Below are 20,306 nucleotides of genomic sequence, written 5' to 3'. Positions count from 1 at the left end.
ATGGTGGTGTACACTTGTAATCTCAGCACTGAGGTGAGGGAAATCATGAGTTCAAGGTCAGCCCAGGCTACATAATGGATTGCAGTCTCAGCCACCAGCAGGCTACACTAAAGGAAATTCTAAAGAGTGTACTTTGAATCGGGCACTGGTGGCGTATGTCTGGAATCCTAGCTACTCAGGAAGCTGAGATCTGAGGATCTCGGTTCAAAGCCTGCCTGGGCTCTGAGACTTATCTCCAATTACCCACCAAAAAACCAGAAGCAGCACTGTGGCTCAAGTGGTAGAGCACTCGCCTTGGGCTGAAGAGCTCAGTGACAGTGCTAAGGCCCAGTGTTCAAGCCCCATGACCACCACCACCAACAACAAAAAAATACTTTGGGTAAACCGAGATAGCAAGCAAGGGAGTGATGAGTTCACTGGACAACCCAAAGGGCCCCGGTGCAGGGGTGGCGGGGTGGAGCTGTGAGCCCATCTTGGTGGAGAGCAAGGTCCGGGAAGACATTGTGGAGGGGCCAGGGGCCCGATCCTCCGGTCTCCGATGGCGAGAGAACAAACAGCCACACCTGGTTGCTTTCCACTGGTGTCTTTTATTAATGAATGCAAAATACAATACTAACGGGACGGCATGCATCACAGACGAGGGAGTGCCGGGGTGGGGCGGGGGCCTCATACGTCTGAGGTAGACCGAGGTGGTGTGGGGGGCGGGGGGCGGGGTGGAGCGAGCACCGGGCCGTACTGGGACCTCGTCCCGGCCCCACTCGGGACTGCGGGCCATGAAGGAGCTGGGGGGAGGGGGGGGGGTACTGTGCTGGCCGCACTGTGGGAAGTTGGATTTTGACATTTCCTGTGCCCTCACTGGTTTCCGTTCCCCTCTCAGTGGTCAGAATTTTGGGGTTCCCTTATCACTGCCTTGCAGCCTCCCCGCTGGCGGAGGCCGGGCTCCCTGGGGCACGCTCGCCTTCGCCCTGGGCAAGCCCCCTGCACCTTCACTGAAGAGATGAAGGAGCTTCGTGTTGGAAACGCCAAGGCAGCCATCCAGAAGCTGGAGGCCGGGGGCGTTAAGAAAGACCCTTTTCTCTTAGAAAAATAGTATCGCTTTATAAAAGGGGAGGGCGCTCACCTCGGGTTGGGAGGGTGTGGGGATGTGAAAACACCTAAGCGGGGGTCCGTAGTGGTAGCCGGGGCTGGACACGTCGACAATACAGCAGGTTGTCCTCGGGGGTTCTACCGGGCTGGGGTGCGGGGAGGGGTTAGGCAGGAGTGCCTCCTCCTGGACAAGGGGCTCGGGAAACGGGGTGTCTTGGGAGAAAGGGAACTGCACCCTTGTAGGTGCCACGTGGCCGGAGCGGGAGTGGGGAGGAGGGCCCGTGGCCGTGGCCTGCGTGGGGCGTTTAGTTGAGCAAGGTTCCGTAGAGCTGGGCCTTGGTCAGGCTGTCCTTGCGGCTCAGCCCCGCGCCTCCAGTCCGAGGGAAGGCCTGCTGGGGGCTGAGGCGGGCGGCGGGGTGCATCTCGGGCGAGGCCTCCATGGAGCTGGGCCCCAGGGAGTCCCTGGAGCCCGGCTCGGGCTCAGGGCTGCTGCCGGCCCCGCACAGCTGCACTCCGAGCCGGTCCCCATCGCCGTCGCTGGGCGCGTAGCCGGGGAGCGGGTCGGCCGAGCGGCTGGGGCTGAGGCTGCGCAGGAAGCAGGGCTCGGCCAGGTGGCCCTGGGACAGGTCGTCGCCCTCGGAGAAGCTCTCGGCCTTGTAGGTGGCGTAGAGGGGGCTGGCGCGACCTTCGGCCTTCTTGCCCGGGCTGCCCATGCTGCCGCCGTAGTAGCGTTCGGAGAAGCTGCAGGGAGAGGCGCGGCTGGCGGTGCCTCCGGGGAACGAGTAGGCCCCAATGTCCTCCACGCTCAGGGGCCGCCACTGGCCCCGGAGGTCCTCGCTGGCCAGCCGCGTGCTGCCCGGCTTGGCTCGCAGGCTCCACAGGTTTGGTGGCATCAGCGCCTGCTGCGGCCCTGGGGAGGCCGGGAAGCGGAAGGGCTCGGCCGGGTACGGAGACACAGTCCGTCCGAAGCCGGGGGCCACCTCGGCCTCGCGCGGGGCGGCGGCGGCGGCCTTGGCGAAGCGCGGGCCGCCGCCGTTGTAGGTGGCGGCGGCCGGGGGCTTGCGGTTGAAGAGCTCGTCGCGGCTGTTCAGGTAGATGGCCTGCTGCGAGGCGGTCAGCGTGCTGGCCTGCGCGTGCTCCTTCTCCTCCGACGTGGCGCTGAAGCTCGAGTACGAGCTGGATGTGGGCAGCGAGCCCGCGTAGCCCGGGAAGGCCTCGTGGCGGTAGCCCACGGGGAAGGCCGCGGCCTCGGCCTCCTCCTCCTCCTCGGCGGTGTCGGTGGAGTTCTGGGCCCGCAGGAATCCCACGTCGGTCACGGATGCGTCCACGCTGGGCCTCCGGTCTCGCCGCCGCTCGTCGGGGCAGTAGAGGGCCGTGTCGCTGCAGTAGATGTCCCCCTTGTAGGGGGGCCGCGGGCCTGGCTTCTCCACCCCGTCGCGGAAGGCCAGGTCGCGGGCCGAGGCATCCGACAGGCACGACGACAGGCTGGTGGGGTCGGGCTTCTCCAGCACCTTGGCAATGACGCAGGTCGGGACGCTGTCGGCGTAGGCCGGGTGGCAGAGCGGGGACGGCAGGCTGCAGCCGTGCTTCTCCATGTGCAGACTCACGCGCTGCTGGAAGTCCAAGGGCAGCTGGAACAGAGGGAGGAGCAGAGGAGGGGATGGGGGGGACGGGGGCGGGGGGATCACCGTCAGCATGGCGGAGCCGCCCAGGTCCGGCCCCAAGGCTGCAGACCGCCATCAGCATGACCGACAGGCAGGCAGACAAAAGACAGGCGGACAGACAGACGGCAGGGACTTCCCAGGCTCCTCACAGTCCACACGTGGGGGCCGGGGCCCAGAACTCTGGACGTGACAGGCTCCCAAGGATGGGGCGTCGTGTGCCTGGGCACCCTGCCCCCACCCTCCATCCCCTCCATCCACCCACCGCCCCATTCCAAAGGGGCCAGCGCAGCCGAGAGACGCCCAGCCCCAGGGCCTCCTGGGGCCCCACTGCATTTCCCACCCGGCCAGGGGCTGCGTTGCTTTGGCACAGATGCTCAGGTTTCGCGGGTGCCCGACCAGCGTCGCTGCCCGCCCACTGCTGAACAAGACAGACTCAGAAACAGATGCAACAAAGATCGAGGGGCCTGAGGCGGGTGCCCTGTGGTTTCCACGGGCGCGCCGGGTGCCACGCAGGGGTGCCTCACTACTGTTTGATCTATTTTGTGAGTGTGTCAGGTGTGGTGGGGCCTAGGGAGGAGATTCTGGCCTGTGGCAGGGGTGGGGACAGCATGATTGGGGTGGGGTCCCTGGACCAGCTCTTGAGGAAGCCACAGATGGGCAAGAGGGCCTCTTCCCAGCTGCTTTGGTACCAGGCTTGGTTCTGAACCTAGGCTCTGCTACCGGCTCGCCCCATGACCTCGGTGAGACCCCCTTTTTAGAATGTTTCTTGTCTCCAGTGTGGAACTTTCTGAATTTCTGCCCCGACCACATGGCTGGTGTCAGGTGCTGGGAGGGTCACTCTGTCTCGCCACACCCGGGGACGGGGAGCAGTCCCCACAGGCAGCCTGAGTGGCCTGAGGGACCCTGGGGACGTGGGGCACTTGGAAAAGCCAGGACCCACGGGCGGGCGAGTGAGGAGGGGCGAGGGGCTCAGTCTCACCCAGCATCTTCCTCCTCAAGGGTGGGGAGTGGCCTCAGGGTGGGACCAGCCTTAAAGGAGCCCAGAGAGGTCCTGGGGCAGGGTGGGCCTGGCTGTGGGGCGGGGTCACGTTACCTCCGACACCTTATGGACCCTGCCGTAGGTCTGGCTGCACTGCAGCAGCTGGGCCGCTAGATTGCAGTCCTTCCTATAGAGCTCCTAGAAGACAAGAGACGGCGTTGGGCACAGCTCGGCCCTGGCCAGCGCCAAGGGGCCAGTGGGACGTGCCGAGGGCTGTGCAGTCGGTGAGATGAGGGCCGTCTCCAGGCCCATCCCTCTCCGTGCTCCATCGTCAGACCACAGAGACCCTGTCTGTGCTGGCGTGTGGAGGAGGCCGGGTGGGCAGCAGGGCCGCTCTACCCGGGGTAGACCCCTGGAGGCCCCCAGCTTATCCACCAGGTCTTGGCTGCTGGCCCCCGGCCTCTGAGAGTCCCTGCAAAGGTAGCTGGTGGCAATGCCAGGCACCGCTGAGGACAGGGACGCACGCCACCTCTGCCACCCGTCTCCCGCAGGGCCAGACTAGGGTTGGGACAGGTGTGTGACCCCGGGTGCAGGCAGGCACTAGCTCAGTCTCCTGAGCTAAAAACAGATGCAAACAGTAGGACTCAGGGGGGTCACTTGTGCCTTCGGAAATCTCTGTTGCATGTGCCTAGGCTGGGCCTCCGCTCCTGCCTCCCCGCCTCCGGAGTCCACGGCCAGGCTGGGACAGATGGTGGGGGTCTGCCTGGCATACCCCCGTGGCCCACCTGATGCCTGTCCAGGCTGCTCCCACAGCCCCGGCTTACCCAGGAGCAGCATCCGGAGCTCAGGTCAGGCTGCCCGCATGCTCCACTGCCTCCTCCACCTGCCTCCCACCCTGGCCTGCGCCGTGGATGGACTCTGGGGTCCCAGCCCCACCCCCAGCCCCCTGATGCCTCACTGGAGTACCCTACACCTTCATGAGCTCACCGCTAGGATGAGCGGGGTGCTTTATTCCCCAAACCCAACCCTGGCCTTGCCACACCTGTAACTGTCCCATACCTGTCCTCTGCCGGGAAGTAACACTGAAGTGCAGGGACGTTCCCCTCTGTGCAGAACACTCAGTAGCTCCCCGTTTTTCTCAGAGTAAAGCCTAGATTCCTGATAGAAGCCTCCAGACCCAGGGCCTCCCCTGGCTTTGCTCTTCTCCGAGGGAGAACCTTGCTGACATCAGCCTGGAAGGAATGCTATGCCGTGCCCCCCTTCACGGTCCCCTCCCCCCGTGTCTGCATGACTGGCTCCTCATTTCCTTCCATTCCTGGCCAGGACCCCCTCTTCTGGAGACTTCTAGTGAGGCCCTGCAGCCCACCAGGTCCTGAGGCTGCTCCTGGCTGGTTTTTCCTTGGGGCGCTCAGAATTCTTAACACTCGCCAGTCTGTGTGGCTGTCTGGTCTACACACAGATGCAAACACCATGTGGGCAAGTGTGTGTGTGTGTGTGTGTGTGTGTGTGTGTGTGTGTGTGTGTGTGTGTGTGACCCTCATCTCTGAGCAGGCTCTGGCAAGGTGCATCTGTCCATTGGTGAATGGACGGTGGGCTGGCCAAAGACTGAGTGGCCAGATCCCTGGCCTGGGGCCAGGCAGCGGGCCTCGCGTGGCATAACCTGGCCTGTGTTCAACTCTGTCTTTCCTGCAGAGGGTCTTCCTGAGAGACCCTGGGCAGAATGGCTTCAAGGAGGAAGCCGTCTGTCCTTCTCCAGCCGCCCTAGGCATTGTGTCCAACTGCCTGTACTGATCAGGATGGCCCTGCCTGCCCATGTGTCCTGAAACCCCCATCGAGGTCCGCGGCCTCACTCGGGGCAAATGCGCGCAGCACTCACGTTGTCCTCCGACAGCTTGTCGATGGTCACCTTGGCCTCCAGCAGGTGGCTGTTGAGAGCGACAATCTCGTGGCTCAGCGCACGCTTCTCTTCCTCATAGTGCTGGCCCTGGGCAGTGGGGACAGCAGGCGTGGTCAGTGGTCAGCTCCTAGGAGGTCAGCCTAAAGCCTGGTGCTCAAGCCCAGTGGTTAGATTAGGCCTCTGTGTGCCTACTAGTGCAGGGTGCAGGAAGAAGGAGATACAGACTACTCTGGGTTCAAATCCAATCCCGCTACTGACTGGGCCGAGCACTGCACCTCCTCCCAACTGAAGTTCTCCCTGCTGACACAGAGCTCATGAGGCCTGCTTCAGGAGTCTGGAGTGGTGTATCTCACCTGATAGATTGGGAAACTGAGGATGGGAAATAAAAAAAGTCCCAGGCCCAGTCCTCAGGCCTGCCTGTAGCCTCTCTCTGACCTTACCTCAATAACAGGCAGGCACTAACCACTCACTTCTGATCTTCAAAAACAAAACAAGCCTGTCACCTAACTAACTAACTGGAAAGAGAGGGACCCTCCTCATCCGCACCAAAGGAGAGTCTCGCACCCTGTACCCGCCCTTCCCTGCTGTGGCTGCAGAGTCTATCGCCTAAACCCTAGCAGGCCACCGCAAGCTCAGCTCTTGCCAGGTCTCCGCAGAGACATGCTGCACCCAGTTCTTTGGGGTGCTGTGAGGTGGGGTTTGGGCTGGGGGAGGCCCTGGGCTCACCAGGGCTGACTTCAGGACCCGTCCTCTCAGATCCAGGCCTCTGGTTCGCAGTTCCCACCTCAGGCAGATCCTCGGTCCTACAGCCTAGCTCACTGTCTGCAGGCTGGGGTGCTTGTCCCCTCTGCTCACCCACCCTGGACCCCGTGTCCTCCTATCCTCAGAGCACTTCACGTTCAGTGAACCATCCTAGCTAATGGCAAGAGATAGCAGCTGGGCATCTCAGGGGTGGCTGGGTGGGGAGCGGCACCAGGGGCGGCCTCACCATGCGGTACAGCTTGTCCTCCAACTCCTGGTTGATCCTCTGCAGCGCCATGTAGTTGCTCTGAATCCTGCCACAGGAGGCCCTGGGGTCACACAGTGCACGGCTGGACCTTCCCACAAGTCCCATGCCCTCCTGAGTTGGCACCATCCGCCCTCACCCCCAGCAAAGCAGCCAAGTGTGCTCCTCTGCCCCGAGCAGGAGAGGTTCTGCTTAAAGCTAACTTCACTGAGCCCAGGGCTACACTGCTCGCTCTTCCTCGCCCACACAGGGCTTCCTGGAAGGAACACTTCAGAGAGGGGAGGCTTGTGGTCCACAATTTGTCACAACAAATTCCCTTGCATTTCCCACACAGGCCTACAAGCCATGCGGTGTGGTTGATAGCTCAACTGCACAGCACCAAGGAGGAGATGATGGACGAGTGCTACATACACTATGGATCCATCTGGAAGATGGCCTGCCTGTGGCTCAGGCTGGGTGCCACACAGTTCACTGGTGACATTCCCCAAACCAGCAGATTGGGGCCACTTAGGAGTGGGGGGATGAGCATCCCTCCCAGCAGACCTTCCCTCAGGGCAGCAGTGCCAGCTGGCACCCTAAATATTTAAAGCAAACTAAACGCACAGCGTTTCTGCGAGACAGACAGCGTGTAAGACATTTTCCAAGGGGGCAGAAAAAAACGATAGAAAAATTTGGTTTTGAAGAGACTCTGATCCGCTGCACTCAATACTCAAGGGACCTGGCTCCTAAACTGGGGTTTGTCGCGGGAGTTGGGGCGCCCTTCTCCCTAGCAGGACCCAGGACAGTGTGTGTGAAGGACCCTGGTAGACCAGTTGGGGTCCTATAAGTGACCCCTGTTGTGCGCTGCCACACCGCAAATGAGAGCGTAAATGTGCAGGGCAGAGGGCTGGGGCTGGAGAGGGACATGGGACGAATCGCTCCCTGGCAGCCGTCTTCTGGGCCTCACGTCTGACTTTGGCTCTGGGTGCAGCCATCCCTGGGCTCCTGGCCCGGCCCCGCCCCCAGGCCTGCCCCGCCCCCACCCAGGCCCCGCGTCCCGCACCTGCGCAGCCAGGCCCCCGCACGGCCCGGCCCGCCCCCACCTGCCCCTGCCAGGCCCGGCCCGCCCTCCAGGCCCCGCCCCCAGCCAGCCAGGCCCCGCCTCCCGCACCTGCGCAGCCAGGCCCCCCTCCTGGCCCGGCCCAGCCAGGCCCGCCCCCACCTGCCCCTGCCAGGCCCGGCCCCGCCCTCCAGGCCCCGCCCCTCCAGGCCCCGCCCCCAGCCAGCCAGGCCCCACCTCCCGCACCTGCGCAGCTTCTCCGTGACCTTCTCCAGCTCCTCCTGCGCCCGCCGCAGCTCAATCTCCAGGTAGTGGCGCGTGGAGTCGAACTCGGTCTCCAGCTTCTCCAGCTTGTGCGTGGTGTAGGACAGCCGCTTGCGCAGCTCGCCCTTCTGCTCCTGCAGGGCGCTGCAACGACACGCGGCGGCGGCGGGCCGGGCCGCGGTGCTCAGCGGGGGGGAAACTGAGGCCCGTGGGGGGCCACGGGGCACCGGGCCGAGCGCACGCGCGCGCACACGCACCCCTCCTCCCAGCGGCGGCCCCCGCCCCCTCACAGCGAAATCCCTGTGGCCCCTTGAGAGGCAGTGACCCGCGACCTTTGGTCACGTGGGCCGGGGCCTCCCTCCTCGCCCTCACCCCTGCATGCCACAGTGACCCCGGGCTGGCCGTGCCGTGCCCCACACCAGGCCTCCGTTCCTCCATTAGCCATGCGGCCCCCGAGCCGGTGTCGCCTGGGAGAAGGGGAGCAGCGAGGCCAAGGCCGGGGGGCCCCACCGCGGTGGCCGACACACAGCCGAGCCCCCACCTGCCCAGCCCGCTCCCCGGGGCTCCCCGACACACTGGGTCCTCCATCCTTGCTTTCTGGGCCCCTGCAGTGGCGTGGGGTAATGTCCGGGCCCTAGGCACGCGGGCAAGCGCCATGGGACTTCCTAGTGGGTTTGTTGTAGGACTCTGGAGGTGGCTCCCAACCAGGAGTGGGGATCCAGGCCTTAGGGGGGACAGGTGTCCCCGTCCCCCACCAGGGGGTCCCCATTCCCAGCTCATGAGCAAACCCCATGGGTGACCCCCTCCCCCCCCAGGCACCCAGCAAACCTCCACTGAGCATCCCTGGATTGCTGCCCAAGACTATATTTTTTAAAGTAAAAGGGCTGGGAAGGTGGCTCAGTGGCAGAGCGCTTGCCTCACATGCATGAGGCCCTGGGTTCCATTCCTCAGCACCACATAAGCAGAAAAAGCCAGAAGTAGTGCTGTGGCTCAAGTGGTAGAGCGCTAGCCTTGAGCTGAAGAGCTGAGGAACTGCGCCCAGAGTTCAGGCCCCACAACCAAAATAAATAAATAAATAAAAGATTTACTGTTTTTGAGAACCTCAGGGAAGGGCAACAGAGACGCCCAAGGCCAGCTGCCCTACACTGTCTACACAGGCTCAGCTGTCGGGAGCTCCTGGGATGCCTGGCCCAGCCTTACCTACACGGTGCTCCCCCACGGCAGGCTCCCCAGGCTGCCCTCGCCCCCTCAGCTACAGTGCAGCCTGTCTGACAGCCCCCCACTGCCCGGATCTCCCCTGCTGGGTTCCAGGCCCCCCAGAGGGCCCAGAGCACCCAAGGCTCCCTGGGCAGGCAGTGCTGATGGGAGCCAGCAGCTACCCCGCAGTTAGTTGTTTCCTATAGGAGTTCTGGTCAGAGGATACAAGGGAGGCTCTCAGGAAGAGGTGAGGGCTCCATCTACCTGCCCGGCACCTCCTCCGGCTGCCCAGGGCCTGTCTCTTCTGAGGCTGCACACTCTGCTCACCAGGCCAGGGCACCCAGCCCTGCCCTGCCTCTGAATCCCACTTTGCACAAGGCATTCCACGAGGCCACATTCCTCTCTCACACCCTGGTCCAGCTGTCCTACTCATAGATTGGATGCTGCTTTCACGGCAGGACCTCGCAGGTCCTTCCTTTCTCTACCACAGGCCATTTGCTCCTGGACTCCCAGAAGGAATGGATGCCCACAGCCCTGCCCCGGAGGCCATGTGGTGGGAGCAGACTCACCAACTGGTCTGTGGTGGGCTGGGCTCCCATCTGGCCTGAGCAATGCAAGCCCACTGGCCATCTGTGATGGCTAATGTGTGTGCACAGAGCTGTGGTCCTACCTGGCACCCCACTCAGCCACCTTTTCCTGTGGCCAAGTATAAGAATGGACACAGGACTGGCCCAGCCTTGCTGTGGCACTGCCCTGCTGGAGTAACGGGACCCCCCCCTCCCCCTCCCCCCCCCTCAAAGCTGGGCGTGTGCCCGCCCTCCGCTGATGGGTCTGTGGGGACATGTGTGCAGCCTTGCTGGCCTGGGCCACATTGGGAGATTGTGTCCCTGCCGGGAGGGGCCAAGGCCACCAACAAAAGCTCTTGGATGGGCCCAGAAACCGGGCTTTCAAAGATGCGGCAGATGTGCATGCTGAGTGCTTACGCGTGTGTGGTAATCCCGTTTAAAAAGAGTAACCTCATGGCCCATGAGGGGAAGGAAGCGGCCGTGTGCGGCGCCTGGGTGGTGGAATGCCGGTAACTGAAGACATGTCTCTGGATTTGTCATATTTTCTACAGATAAGAAATCGGGGGAAAAAATGACTAAGGATCAAATTTTGGCACAACTGCCCCTGCCCCCTTCCCCTCCCCCACTGGGCCAGGGGCAAAAAAAAATCTGTTTGCATGGCTGAGGGACAGCAGAGGTCAGGAGAGGTCTCCGGCCTGGGCTGCGAGCTGGAAGCCCATTTCCCATGGTGCAATGGGCCCAGGCAAGGGCTCCGGGGCGGCCGGGGGCCGTGCTGCCCAGTGGCCTGCAGGGATGAACCCATGAGGACTGATCTGGCAGAGCCGCAAGCCTGGGGCCAAGTCACCCCCCAGCTGGGGCATGGCACCCTCTTTCTCCTTCTGGGTAGAAGGATGCAGAGAGGCTTGGCCTGGGCCAGCCTCTGGGTGGACGTCCTCACCAGGGAAGGCCCGGCCGGCCTGGTGGGGGCGGGGCACCTGCCGCGGTGCTCACCTCCTACCCTGGCGCACCCTTCCACCTGGGCACCGGTCCAAGGCAGTGGCCGGAGCTCATCTGTTAGCAATGTCTAGCTTCTTCCCTGGGGGAAGGCCTGGCTCAGGGACCAGCCACAGCAGTGCTGGGCACCAGCACAGGTCCTTGGGGGTAGGGGCAGAGTAACAGTCGGCACAGGCCTGGCACCTGCTGGTGGCCTTCTGCCCTCCTAGCAGCAGGAGGAGGGCACTGCCACGGCCCAGCTGAGAAGCAGGAGGCCACTGTGGGGCCCTGCCTGCACTCTGCCCTGCTCTGGGGTGTCCAGGCGAGAAGAAAGGGACCCAGCCCCGCTTGCACACCCAGTGCCCCACATCTGACCGAGGCCTGGCCCGGCAGGCTCTGCCCCCCCCATCTGAGACCCTCATTCTTTCCTGAGTTCCAAGTGTGGCCAACAGCAGACGTCATCCGTGCTGTCCCCTCGGCTTAGCCTCCCCACTGCACATGCCCAGTCTGCCGTTCCTGCCTGAGGCCTGGTGGCTCAGACGCCCCCCCCCCCTTTGGGAAGCCCGTCTCGGTTCCCTGGCTGGCTGGAGGGCTCTCATTGTGGGCCACCTGTCCCGCAGAATCACACCCAGGTCTGCTCGATGGCTGCCGAGGGGACCTCATGGCGATGGGGCGGGGGACTGGAAGGCTGCTGCCTTCTCGGCTCTTTGGCTATGTCACCCTCTCCAGGGAGGCCTCCGACCTTCCATGGGGTCAGGAGCTGTGTAGAGGCTATGAGTCCGCTACTCCTCCCTGAGGTCCTATACCCAGTGCCCAGCCAGGTAACAAGGGAGAGGCTGAAGGCTGAGGGGGCGGGGGGTCCCTCAGGTGAGTGTGGCCTTCCCTGAGCTCCCGGCTGTCATGGGCATCCAGCTCCTGCCCCCTCTGCCCCGGGGGTGGGGGGAGGAGGGGGACTCTAGAACCCCAGCCACACCTGCTAGAGCCAGGACACCACCATGCAGTGTGGATGCTGGGTAGGCAAGGATGGGCGGGGCAGGCATGGACGGTTGGAAGCAGAAGGGCCTCCACGTGGGCTGCAGCGTCCGATCCTGGGGACACAGGACCCCAGAGGTCCCCAGAGCGGGGCTGGCAGCACGCTTCTGTGCAGGGCTGTCCTAGTGGCTGGCTGGCTTGGGAGGGGCCCGCACTGGCATTACTAACCTGCCCCCCCTATCGGCCACTCAGCACCACAAACACCTGTGGAAACACTGATTACCTGGATCTGCAGGAGGTTTGCGTGCTCAAATCCTGGGGATGGGACGGTTAACCAGGGCTGCGGGGCACCAGCAGCGTCCTGCCCCGCCCTGAGCCAGATGCAGCCTCTCTGGGATCCCCACGTCCCTGCCAGGTCCTACTCTGCTTTAGCCCCACCCACCCCAGAGCTGTGTGCACTGACATGCTGCTTGCACATGCGTGTGCATGTGCACACACACACATGTGCACATATGCGTGCACACATTCAAGACAGCCTCTCAACTGAGACCTGGTGTTAAGGAGACACAGTTAAGGTGGTCAATTTCAGCATCGGCCAGTAGGTGGAGGAAGGCACCCGGCCAAGGGATGAGGCTGCATCTCGGGACCTCAGTTCATCAAGCTATTCACTAAAGCCCAAAGGGACACACGTGACCACTGTGACTGCCTTCTAGAAGCTGGGTCTAGGGCCCTGGGAGCCCCACCCTTTCCTTCTCCTAGCCATTTCCTGAGAGGCCACGAGGAAGCCCCGTGGGCTGCATGGCGGGGAGGCCGGTCCAGGCCAGCTGCCCAGGGGGAGGGCGGGCAGCTGAGGTATGGAGCAACACCTAGCCCACGGAGCCTCAGTTTCCCCATGTGCACGTAGAGGAAGATGCCCTTGACATAAGGCTTGACCTGGGGGCCCTGGGGCAGCCTGCTCCAGATTCACAGTGACCCCCAAAGCTCAGTGCTGGGGTCTTGGTTGTTCCCTCTTGGCCCTTGGCTCCTGTGGTCCCACGCAGCCTCACCACAGGCCACCGTCCTTTCCCATCCCAACCCCGCCTCCTGGTCTGCACGGGGTCCTGCGGCCTCGCGCTGGGCAGCTGACGTGCTGTGTGGCCAGCGTGACCCCCTCCCTGATGGCCACCCCAAACATCACTGCCATGCCCCTCTCTTGCCCCTCCCCTCTCCTGCCAGACACCCCGGCACAGAGACCCCACGCTCAGGAAGGGCATGCTGCTGTCCTGTGCTGGCGCCCGCGGGTGTGGGGTATGGGCCTGTCCTAGCCCCCTACACCCCACAACCTCACAGATCCCCAAAACCTGCACCTCCAGGGGACTGCCTGCCTGCAAAGGCTCAGGAGGGATGCTCAGGGTGGCCCCATCGGGACCCCAGAGCGCTGGGTGCCCAGTGGGGCGTGGCTGGTGAGCCCGGGCCACCGGGGTCCTCAGCCCACAAGGCTGCATCTTGTCTGTGGCTGGCGTAGCCGGGATGGCCCTGTGTCTGCAATGGGGAAAATGGCACCTGCCCCTTGCGTGGGGAGACAGGGCCTTTGCGGGGCAGAGGAAACCTCCGAGAGCAGCAAGTAGCGAGCAGCAAGTGCCAGCGCCATTGCACTCCACTGGCCATGTGCGAGGTTCACACACGCTAAATGCTCAGCACAGCCTTCTAAGGTAGAGCTCCGTCACACAGGCGTGGGATCTGAGGGTCCACAGTTCCCCCCAGGCCACGGAGCCGGTCAGCGGCAGACCTGAGAAACACACTAAGTTCTCCCATGTCTTCCATTAGGTAGGCACCATTCAACCTCCCTTAGGAAGGCTTTTCCGAGGAGCAGAAGCTCTGCTAGGCTGAGGGGCAGGGTAAAGGGCAGAGAAAACAGTTTATATAGGAGATCCCTTTACAGCATCCTGACCTCCAAAGGGAGCAGCTCAAATGAGGTAGTCAGTAATACTTTAGTGAGAATTGCTAGCCCACCAGGCTTCCTCTACAAGCATCAGGTTGGAAATGGGGCGGACAGGCTTGAAGGACAGACTTGAGGAGGAGACTTGTCCCAGCTCCACATTTCAGGCTGTGGGACTCCATCTTTTCCTTCAGGAACTCAAGCATCTGAGGTTCTTTTCATTGTTGTTTCGCTTTTGGCTTTAAATAGGGCCTCCTGTTTATGGCCAGGCTGCCCTGGACCTTGATCGTCCTATTTATACTTCCTGTATAGCTGGGATGACAGGACTTGCCATCACAGTCAGCATTTTATAAACTGAGATGGCTGGGGGCTGGGGGGAGGGGGCGGGCCGGGAGATCGCCTGAACTTTATGCTGGGGTTGGCTTTGAACTTTGAGCCTCCTAATCTCTGCCTCCGTAAGTGGCTAGGATTAAAGCCGGAGACACTGTGCCTGGCTCCTCTGTGGTTCTTACAGGGTCCTCTGCACTGGAACGCCAGCCTCCAGCCTCCCTTTCTTCTCTTCTCCTCAAGCTGGCTGTGCAGAATGCCCCCCGCCTCCCCCCACCAGACCCACACACACTACCCTCCTTGTTTCTGTCCCCTGACACTACTTGTCACTGTGATGCTTACTTATTTTAGAAATGCTTCTGTCCTCTCTAGCCAGATGGTTCTGCTGTACCCCTGTGCCTACAAGGCCCTCTGGTAAACAGTGGCGATAAATAAATAAACACACGCTGAATACGTGATCAAGGAGCAAATAAAGCAGCAGCAGCAACTCAGGGCTGAGGACAGGGAGGGGGTGGTGTGGGAGAGGAGGAGCAGCCAGGCTTGGCCCCGGGGGCCTCGTGCCGCACAACACAAAGGAGCTGGGGAGGGGCAGAAGGGTCTGGGCTTCGGGAACGGCACGCACACCCCGACAGCGTCCAGAGCCGCCCCGGCTGCCCCCCCTCCGCTTCCAGGCGGAGGACAGAGCCTGGCCTGGGCAGGGGTCCAATGAAGGACGGGGTGGGAGGGAAATACAAAGCTCAGCCTCAAAGCGCTGCAACCAAGTTCAAGTGGACCCGGCCGAGAGCCGCCTGACATCAGAGGATCCCTGAGAGAAGACGCACACGCTTCCAGCCCCGAGTGAAGGAGCAGGGGCAGCCAGCAAGCTTCGAGGCCCTTCCTGACTAAGTTCCGTCCTTCCCAGGACCATTTGGAGCAAGGGCAAGAAGAGTTCCAGAAAGCCAGTAAGAAGAGAGACACAGACACCCCCAAAGCGGACGCCCGCACGCAGAGGGGAATCAGGGCTGTGGTCAGAGGGGCACCAAGAGCCCCGGGCCCCCGCGGGGCGGAGGCTGCGGAGGATGGCGGAGTATTCTCAAGCTCTGGCCCATCCTGCACGCACCTGCGTGGGAATGTCCACAGCTTTGCTCGGGGGTCAGGCTGGAGCAGCCCAGACACCCACCAATGCAAACCAGTCCAAAGAGAGGACCTCTGGAGCAAAGGAGCCCCCCTAGGGCCAGCTGCATCCCTGTGGCCACCTGGGCCACGCCCACAGGCCCCGCCACACCCACCGGCCCTTCTGACCAGGAGCAGCGGGGGTTGGGATGTCCTTTCAGGCTTCCGTCCACAGGGACCGCGGGAACCAAGTATAACTAAATGGGGATCGGGGGAGCTCTGGTGGGTGCGGGGAGGAACTGGGGAGGGCCTGGGGGGCCTTCTGGGAGTGGGTGGGTGGGGGATCATCCTACCCCAGGTGCTAAACCACAGAGGCTCAGCACGTGTACCTGGCCATCATGACTTGGTGAAGTTACAGTCGAGGGACTCTGTGGGGAACAGCTGGGGACAAGTCTCAGAGCCCTGCAGGCTCCCATCTCCCAGGACAGGACTGAGGAGGAGCTGGGGCTCAGAGAAGGGGCTGCCCTGAGTCCAGGCAGGATGCGAGGTGCAGAGGACCTAGCGGGGGGGGGGGGGGGGGGGGGAGGGAGGAGAAGGCTCACTTGAGATCCAGAGTGCACACCTTTGGGTTGGCGGGCACACGTGGAGAGGGGCTGGGACGCGGCCACGTCATGAGAAGAGCAGGCAGGAACGTGCAGTGGGGCTGAGCAGGGGTGAGCAGAGCCCGAGCGGGAGTGGCTCACACCTCAGAGTCACACCGGTCCTTGCCAGGCATGGGACTGAGCCCTAGGCTCTGCTCTAGGGGTGCCCAGACTCTTGGGAGAGGGGGGGTGCGTCTGGTGACAGCCAGAGCCCAGCCCTCCACTCCTTCCCCCTGCTGGTCCCTGGATGAGTTGGTGCCTGAGCCCCAGGGTCTTCTACCCTTGGAGGGATCCTGTCACCCCCCCCCCCCCTTGACAACAAGAGTGACAGCTTGTCCTGCACCTGATGGTGGCAGAGCAGGCGGCAAGCTGGACAGAGGGAGCGGGTAGCGAGAGCCCAGCTGGAGACTTGCCTGCAGAAGGGAGCCTAGAGGGCCACACACCCACCACCAGCAGCACAGGCCCTTCGGGACCAGGCCTGGCTCCAGGCACAGGGGTCTGGGAGATGGCGGGAACAAGACCTGGGCTCTGAACTCACGGGGGTGCCACACAGCCTAACCTGGGGGTGCAGAAACCTCTGGGCCAGGAGGCGGGATCAGGCTCATGCCTGCTTCACCGGGACACAGATGCCTCTTGTCCTGCCTGGTGGGCACTCTGGGGACCCCCTGGGGCACTCTATCTGGGTACTTGCACTATACAAAGTCCAGGGCAGGTGCTTCAAAGCCATCTTCCCAACACATGCCCCTAGCGGGGAGGGGGAAAACCACTCTACAGCTAAGGAAACGAGGCCAGAGGGGAAAGATTTTGCTAGAGGTGAGGGGGCCAGGATCCCCCAAACCCTGGCCCACCCCCACAAGAGGCCATACGACTGACTTTTCTTAGCCCTTTGGGCCCTAAACACAGGGCAGAAACCCACAGGGTAACTCCATACAGGCCAGGAAGGAATGATCTGGAAAGGCTTGGCAGGCAGCTGGGAGAAAAGTCACTGGGGTCAGAGGCAGAAGAGGGCAGGGCCTCTCCCCAGCTCCAGGAGGCTGTGCTGAGTTCTAGCCCTGCAAGACCCCAACCCAGTCCCAGGTCCCGGGGTCTAATGCAAGCCAGGAGCCCCGGCGCGGGGCACAGCTGCTGGGCTCCCTCACCTTGCCCGGTATCGCAGGACGCAGCAGGTCTGCCCACCTGTGTGCCCCCCCTGCCCAGCATAGCCACGTCTCTGGCCCATGGGTGGCACAGTGTGCTGGCTGTGAATGAGGAGAGAGAGGGAGACCGAGGAACCCTGCAGGGAACCCCACCCCCCAGGCCAGCTTCAAGGGACCTCACAGACGCCCCCTCTTCCCTCCAGGGCCTCTCCAGTGGAGCAGCGCCCCCTCCTCAGTCAGCCCTGCCCACCCCAAGCTGCTGGTCAATGGCAGTTGATGAGAGCCCCAGGGAGGGCCCCGGGCCTCGGGTCAGAGGTCTGGGTCTGGTCCCTGTGACCCGAGCCAGGATGCCACTTTGTGGCCCCTCCCTCCACCCCTCCCCACTGCCTGGGCCTTGTGGAGGACAAGATGGGCCCCGGGGCCTGATGCCAGGTTTGGGGTCCCTGGTATCTCCTTCTCAGCCCCAGGAAAGGATGGTCCAGGGGCTGTGGCCTTCGCCTCTGAGGCCAGAGGATGGCAATCTAGAGCCTCTCCCTCGCCCACCTGGGCATCTGAGGGTCAGCCGGGAAGGCCCGAGCTGGGAGGGAGGGGCCGAGCCTGGGCTTTGCTAGGCCCTGCCCCTTCGGGAACAGGTGGCCTGCTCCCCACGGCCATGTCGTCCTTGTCAACCTGTCAATCCTGGCCTCGGGAGGGGTGGGGACGAGGCCAGGAGACCCTTTAGGGCAGCAGAACGAGGCTGGCAGCGCTCACAGGGCCCGGCCTGCTGCCCACAGGGCCTGGGGCCCGGCTCCGGAAGGAAAACACAAGGGGGGGGGGGTGATCCCCCGAAGTGTGGGTCAGGCCGGTTGGGGGAGGTCGCGAATATCTGAATCGGCTGCCCCCCACCCCCATCCCTGCCGTGCGAAGACCCCCGCGGGGGCCCCGAGGCGGGAAGTTCGCCTGGGGGGGGGGCAGGCCTGGGGCCTCCCCGGCCGGTGGCGCGGGTTCCCCCAAAATGGCTCCAGGACGCGGCCGCCGCCGCCAGGCCTCCACCCCCGCCCCCGTCTGCGCCCCCACCCCCCCGCACCCCGGGCGGAAACTTAAAAGCTCCGAAGCCGGCTGCTATCCACCGAGGGTCCGGGGCCCGTGCGCGGCGGCTGCCAGACCCCGAGGGTCCGCGGAGTGCGCCACGGGACCGGCCCGGGCCCCCGGGGGCGCCCCGCCCCCGCCCCAGCGGCCGCGGCCGCCCTCCCTCCCCCGCACCGTGTCCCCGCGCGGGCGCCGCACGCACCCCCTCGGCGGCCCGGGCCCCGCCGCGCCCCGGGCGCCCGCCCGCCCTCCCGCCCGGCCCCGGGCCCGCGGCCCCGCGCGCTCGCCCCACTCACCTGAGTTTCTCCATGTCTGCGGCAGAGGCCTGCGAGAAACAAACGAGGGGTCAGCGGGCAGCGGCTGCGCTCCGCGGGGGGCGCCGGGCGCGGAGGGCGCGGCGGCGGCACCGGCCCGCGGGAAGCCAGCCCGGCCGCGCGCCCCCCGCGCACCCCGGCCCGCGGCCCCCGCCGTGACTCAGTGGGCCGAGTAACAGGTGAGCCCGCCCGGGCCGCCGCACTCCCCGGCACCGAGTTACGCCCCCCCCAGAGCGAGCGGGGGTCCGGCCCGGGATCCGGGACGCCTCGGCCCCGGGGCGCTGGGGTCTCGCGTCCCCCCCATCCCCCCCGCAGGGGAGCGGCCCGCCCCGCTCACTCCCGGCGCGCGCGGCCCTCGGGGGTCCCCCAGGGCCGCCGTTAACCCTCCTGCCCCGCGCTCCCCCCCGGAGGACGCCGAACCCCCGGATCGCAGAACCTTGAAGTCGGAGAATGTTTGAGCCGGGGAAATCGGCGCCGGGCCGGGGGTCGGGGCGCAGAAGGCGACACTCACGCAATCCCAGAGAGACGGCATCGGAAGCCCCGCGCTCCTCGTCGGTCAGGGACCCCGCTGCCCCGGATTCTGGGGTTCTGGGCCTGGCTCGCCCCTCCCGGGCCCGAGGGATTAACCCGCGCGCGTCCGAGCGGCTCGGCTCGCCGGCGGGGCTCCTGCCGGGCTCGCGCACTCCGTCCGCGCGGCGTGAAGACCCCCCCCCTCCCCAGCCTGCGCAGCCCCTCCGCGCGCGGGGCGGGGACCCCCGCCGCCCTTAACCCTGTGGGCGCCGGCGAGCCTCGGGGAGCGCGGCGGCCCGGGCGGGATGGCACTTCCTGCGCGGAGCGGGGGGGACGCGCGGCGGGCTCTCCTGCGCCCCAGAGGTGGCTCCGGGGAGGGGGGGGCTTTTCCTGTCTTCCCGCGCTAGGGGACCCGGGGGTCGGAGCCCAGGGACCACACGACAGACCTGGGAAGACTGGTGACTGCCCATCCCGGCCCCTCGCGCCGGGCGCCGCCGCCGCGTCCGCCGGGAGCGCGCTCCGCTCCGCTCGGCCCGGGCCCCACGCCGCCTCCCCCACCGCCCCGCCGGGCGACGGCGCAGCCCGGCCCCGGGGGCCTCGGACCAGCTCGGCCACCCACTTCCCCGGCGCTGGGGCGGGCAGCCCCGCGGGGTCCTCCAGCCTCAGTTTCCTCACCTGAAAACCCGGGAGGGGGTGTGGGGGAGGGGAGGCGAGCGGAAGCCGCACCAGGCGCTCGGCAGCCCGGGGGGCACCGGCGGCTGCGGAGGGGCGCGGGCGGACAGACATTTCCGGGGGTCAAGGTACCCCAAGGCGCTGGCGAGCCGGATTCCCTCCGGGACACTTTAAAAGTTGCCCAAGACCCCCCCCCCCCCGCACCAGAGCCCCTCCCCCGGGCGCTCCCCTCCCACGGGCGAACTTCGCCCCCCGTGGCCCGCCCGCGCCCCGCGCCCCGCGCCCCAGGCCCACCTTGCGCGGTCCCCATTGCTGCGCCCTCGGCACCGGGTCCCGGCATACAGCAGGCGCTCAATGCGCTGGGCCTCGGCCTGCGGCCCGCCGTGGCTTCCCGCCGGGCAGGAGCCCCCGAGCTGTCCCCGCAGGACGCCCCGGCACCCGGCACGCCCGGTCCTCCCCCAGCCGGCGCGAGGTGGGAGGAGCCGTCCATTGGCGGGGTCAAGGCCCCGCCAGGATTCAAGCCCCCCCCCCCCCCGCCCCCGCCCACGGCTCCTGCTCCTCGGTAGCTCGGGGGCGAAGGCCGGCCACCTGGGAGGCTGCGCAGCGGCGGGCGCCCCGCGCTCCCCGACTGGGCTGTCCAGTGTCAGCCGAGCGGCGGGAGGACAGGGGAGGACGGCAGAGCGGAGCGCAGGGCCCGCGCCCTCCTGCTGCCCCGCGCCCCCGGGGGAGGGCCTCTCCCCCTCGGCCTCCTCCGGGAGAGCGCACGGTACCAACTCAGACACGAGAGGTTCACAGGGTGGGGGAGCCCCGCCGGGCCTGGACTCCGGTTCCTACGAGGCCTTTTCCACCCACCGGCTGGGACGGTCCCCGCGCTGTCGCCGGGGAGGGGGGCCTCCGTCACCCGCGGGGGATGAATGACCTGTCGGGGCGTTTGTCTAGAATTAATAAGAAAGCATTAAAATTTAATTTTAAAAAAGCCGGCATCA

At 65.0% G+C, this 20,306-nt stretch overlaps 1 protein-coding gene across 5 annotated transcripts; it reads right to left on the bottom strand.

Annotated features, from left to right (window-relative positions):
* Positions 1 to 607: 607 nt before the first annotated feature.
* On the bottom strand, positions 608 to 19,709 carry Begain (brain enriched guanylate kinase associated). Of its 5 annotated transcripts, none has more exons than XM_042692857.1 (7): positions 19,615 to 19,709; positions 18,121 to 18,149; positions 7,918 to 8,079; positions 6,615 to 6,696; positions 5,606 to 5,713; positions 3,844 to 3,927; positions 608 to 2,717 (listed from the first exon to the last, which is right to left on the bottom strand). In XM_042692857.1, the coding sequence occupies exons 2-7, from the start codon at positions 18,132 to 18,134 to the stop codon at positions 1,392 to 1,394; spliced, it is 1,776 nt and encodes a 591-aa protein (XP_042548791.1). In that variant the 5' UTR covers positions 18,135 to 18,149; positions 19,615 to 19,709; the 3' UTR covers positions 608 to 1,391. The 5 variants fall into 5 exon arrangements, with proteins under 5 accessions (XP_042548791.1, XP_042548788.1, XP_042548790.1 ...); XM_042692854.1 differs by lacking the exon at positions 19,615 to 19,709 and adding an exon at positions 19,095 to 19,165; XM_042692856.1 differs by lacking the exon at positions 19,615 to 19,709 and adding an exon at positions 19,095 to 19,165 and having other exon boundaries at positions 6,615 to 6,681.
* Between the last annotated feature and the right edge of the window lie 597 nt (positions 19,710 to 20,306).

This window comes from Dipodomys spectabilis, unplaced genomic scaffold (assembly GCF_019054845.1).
Source record: "Dipodomys spectabilis isolate Male_0828 unplaced genomic scaffold, ASM1905484v1 ptg000157l, whole genome shotgun sequence".
NCBI classification, from domain to species: domain Eukaryota; kingdom Metazoa; phylum Chordata; class Mammalia; order Rodentia; family Heteromyidae; genus Dipodomys; species Dipodomys spectabilis.
This window is presented reverse-complemented; position numbering and strand designations above follow the sequence as displayed.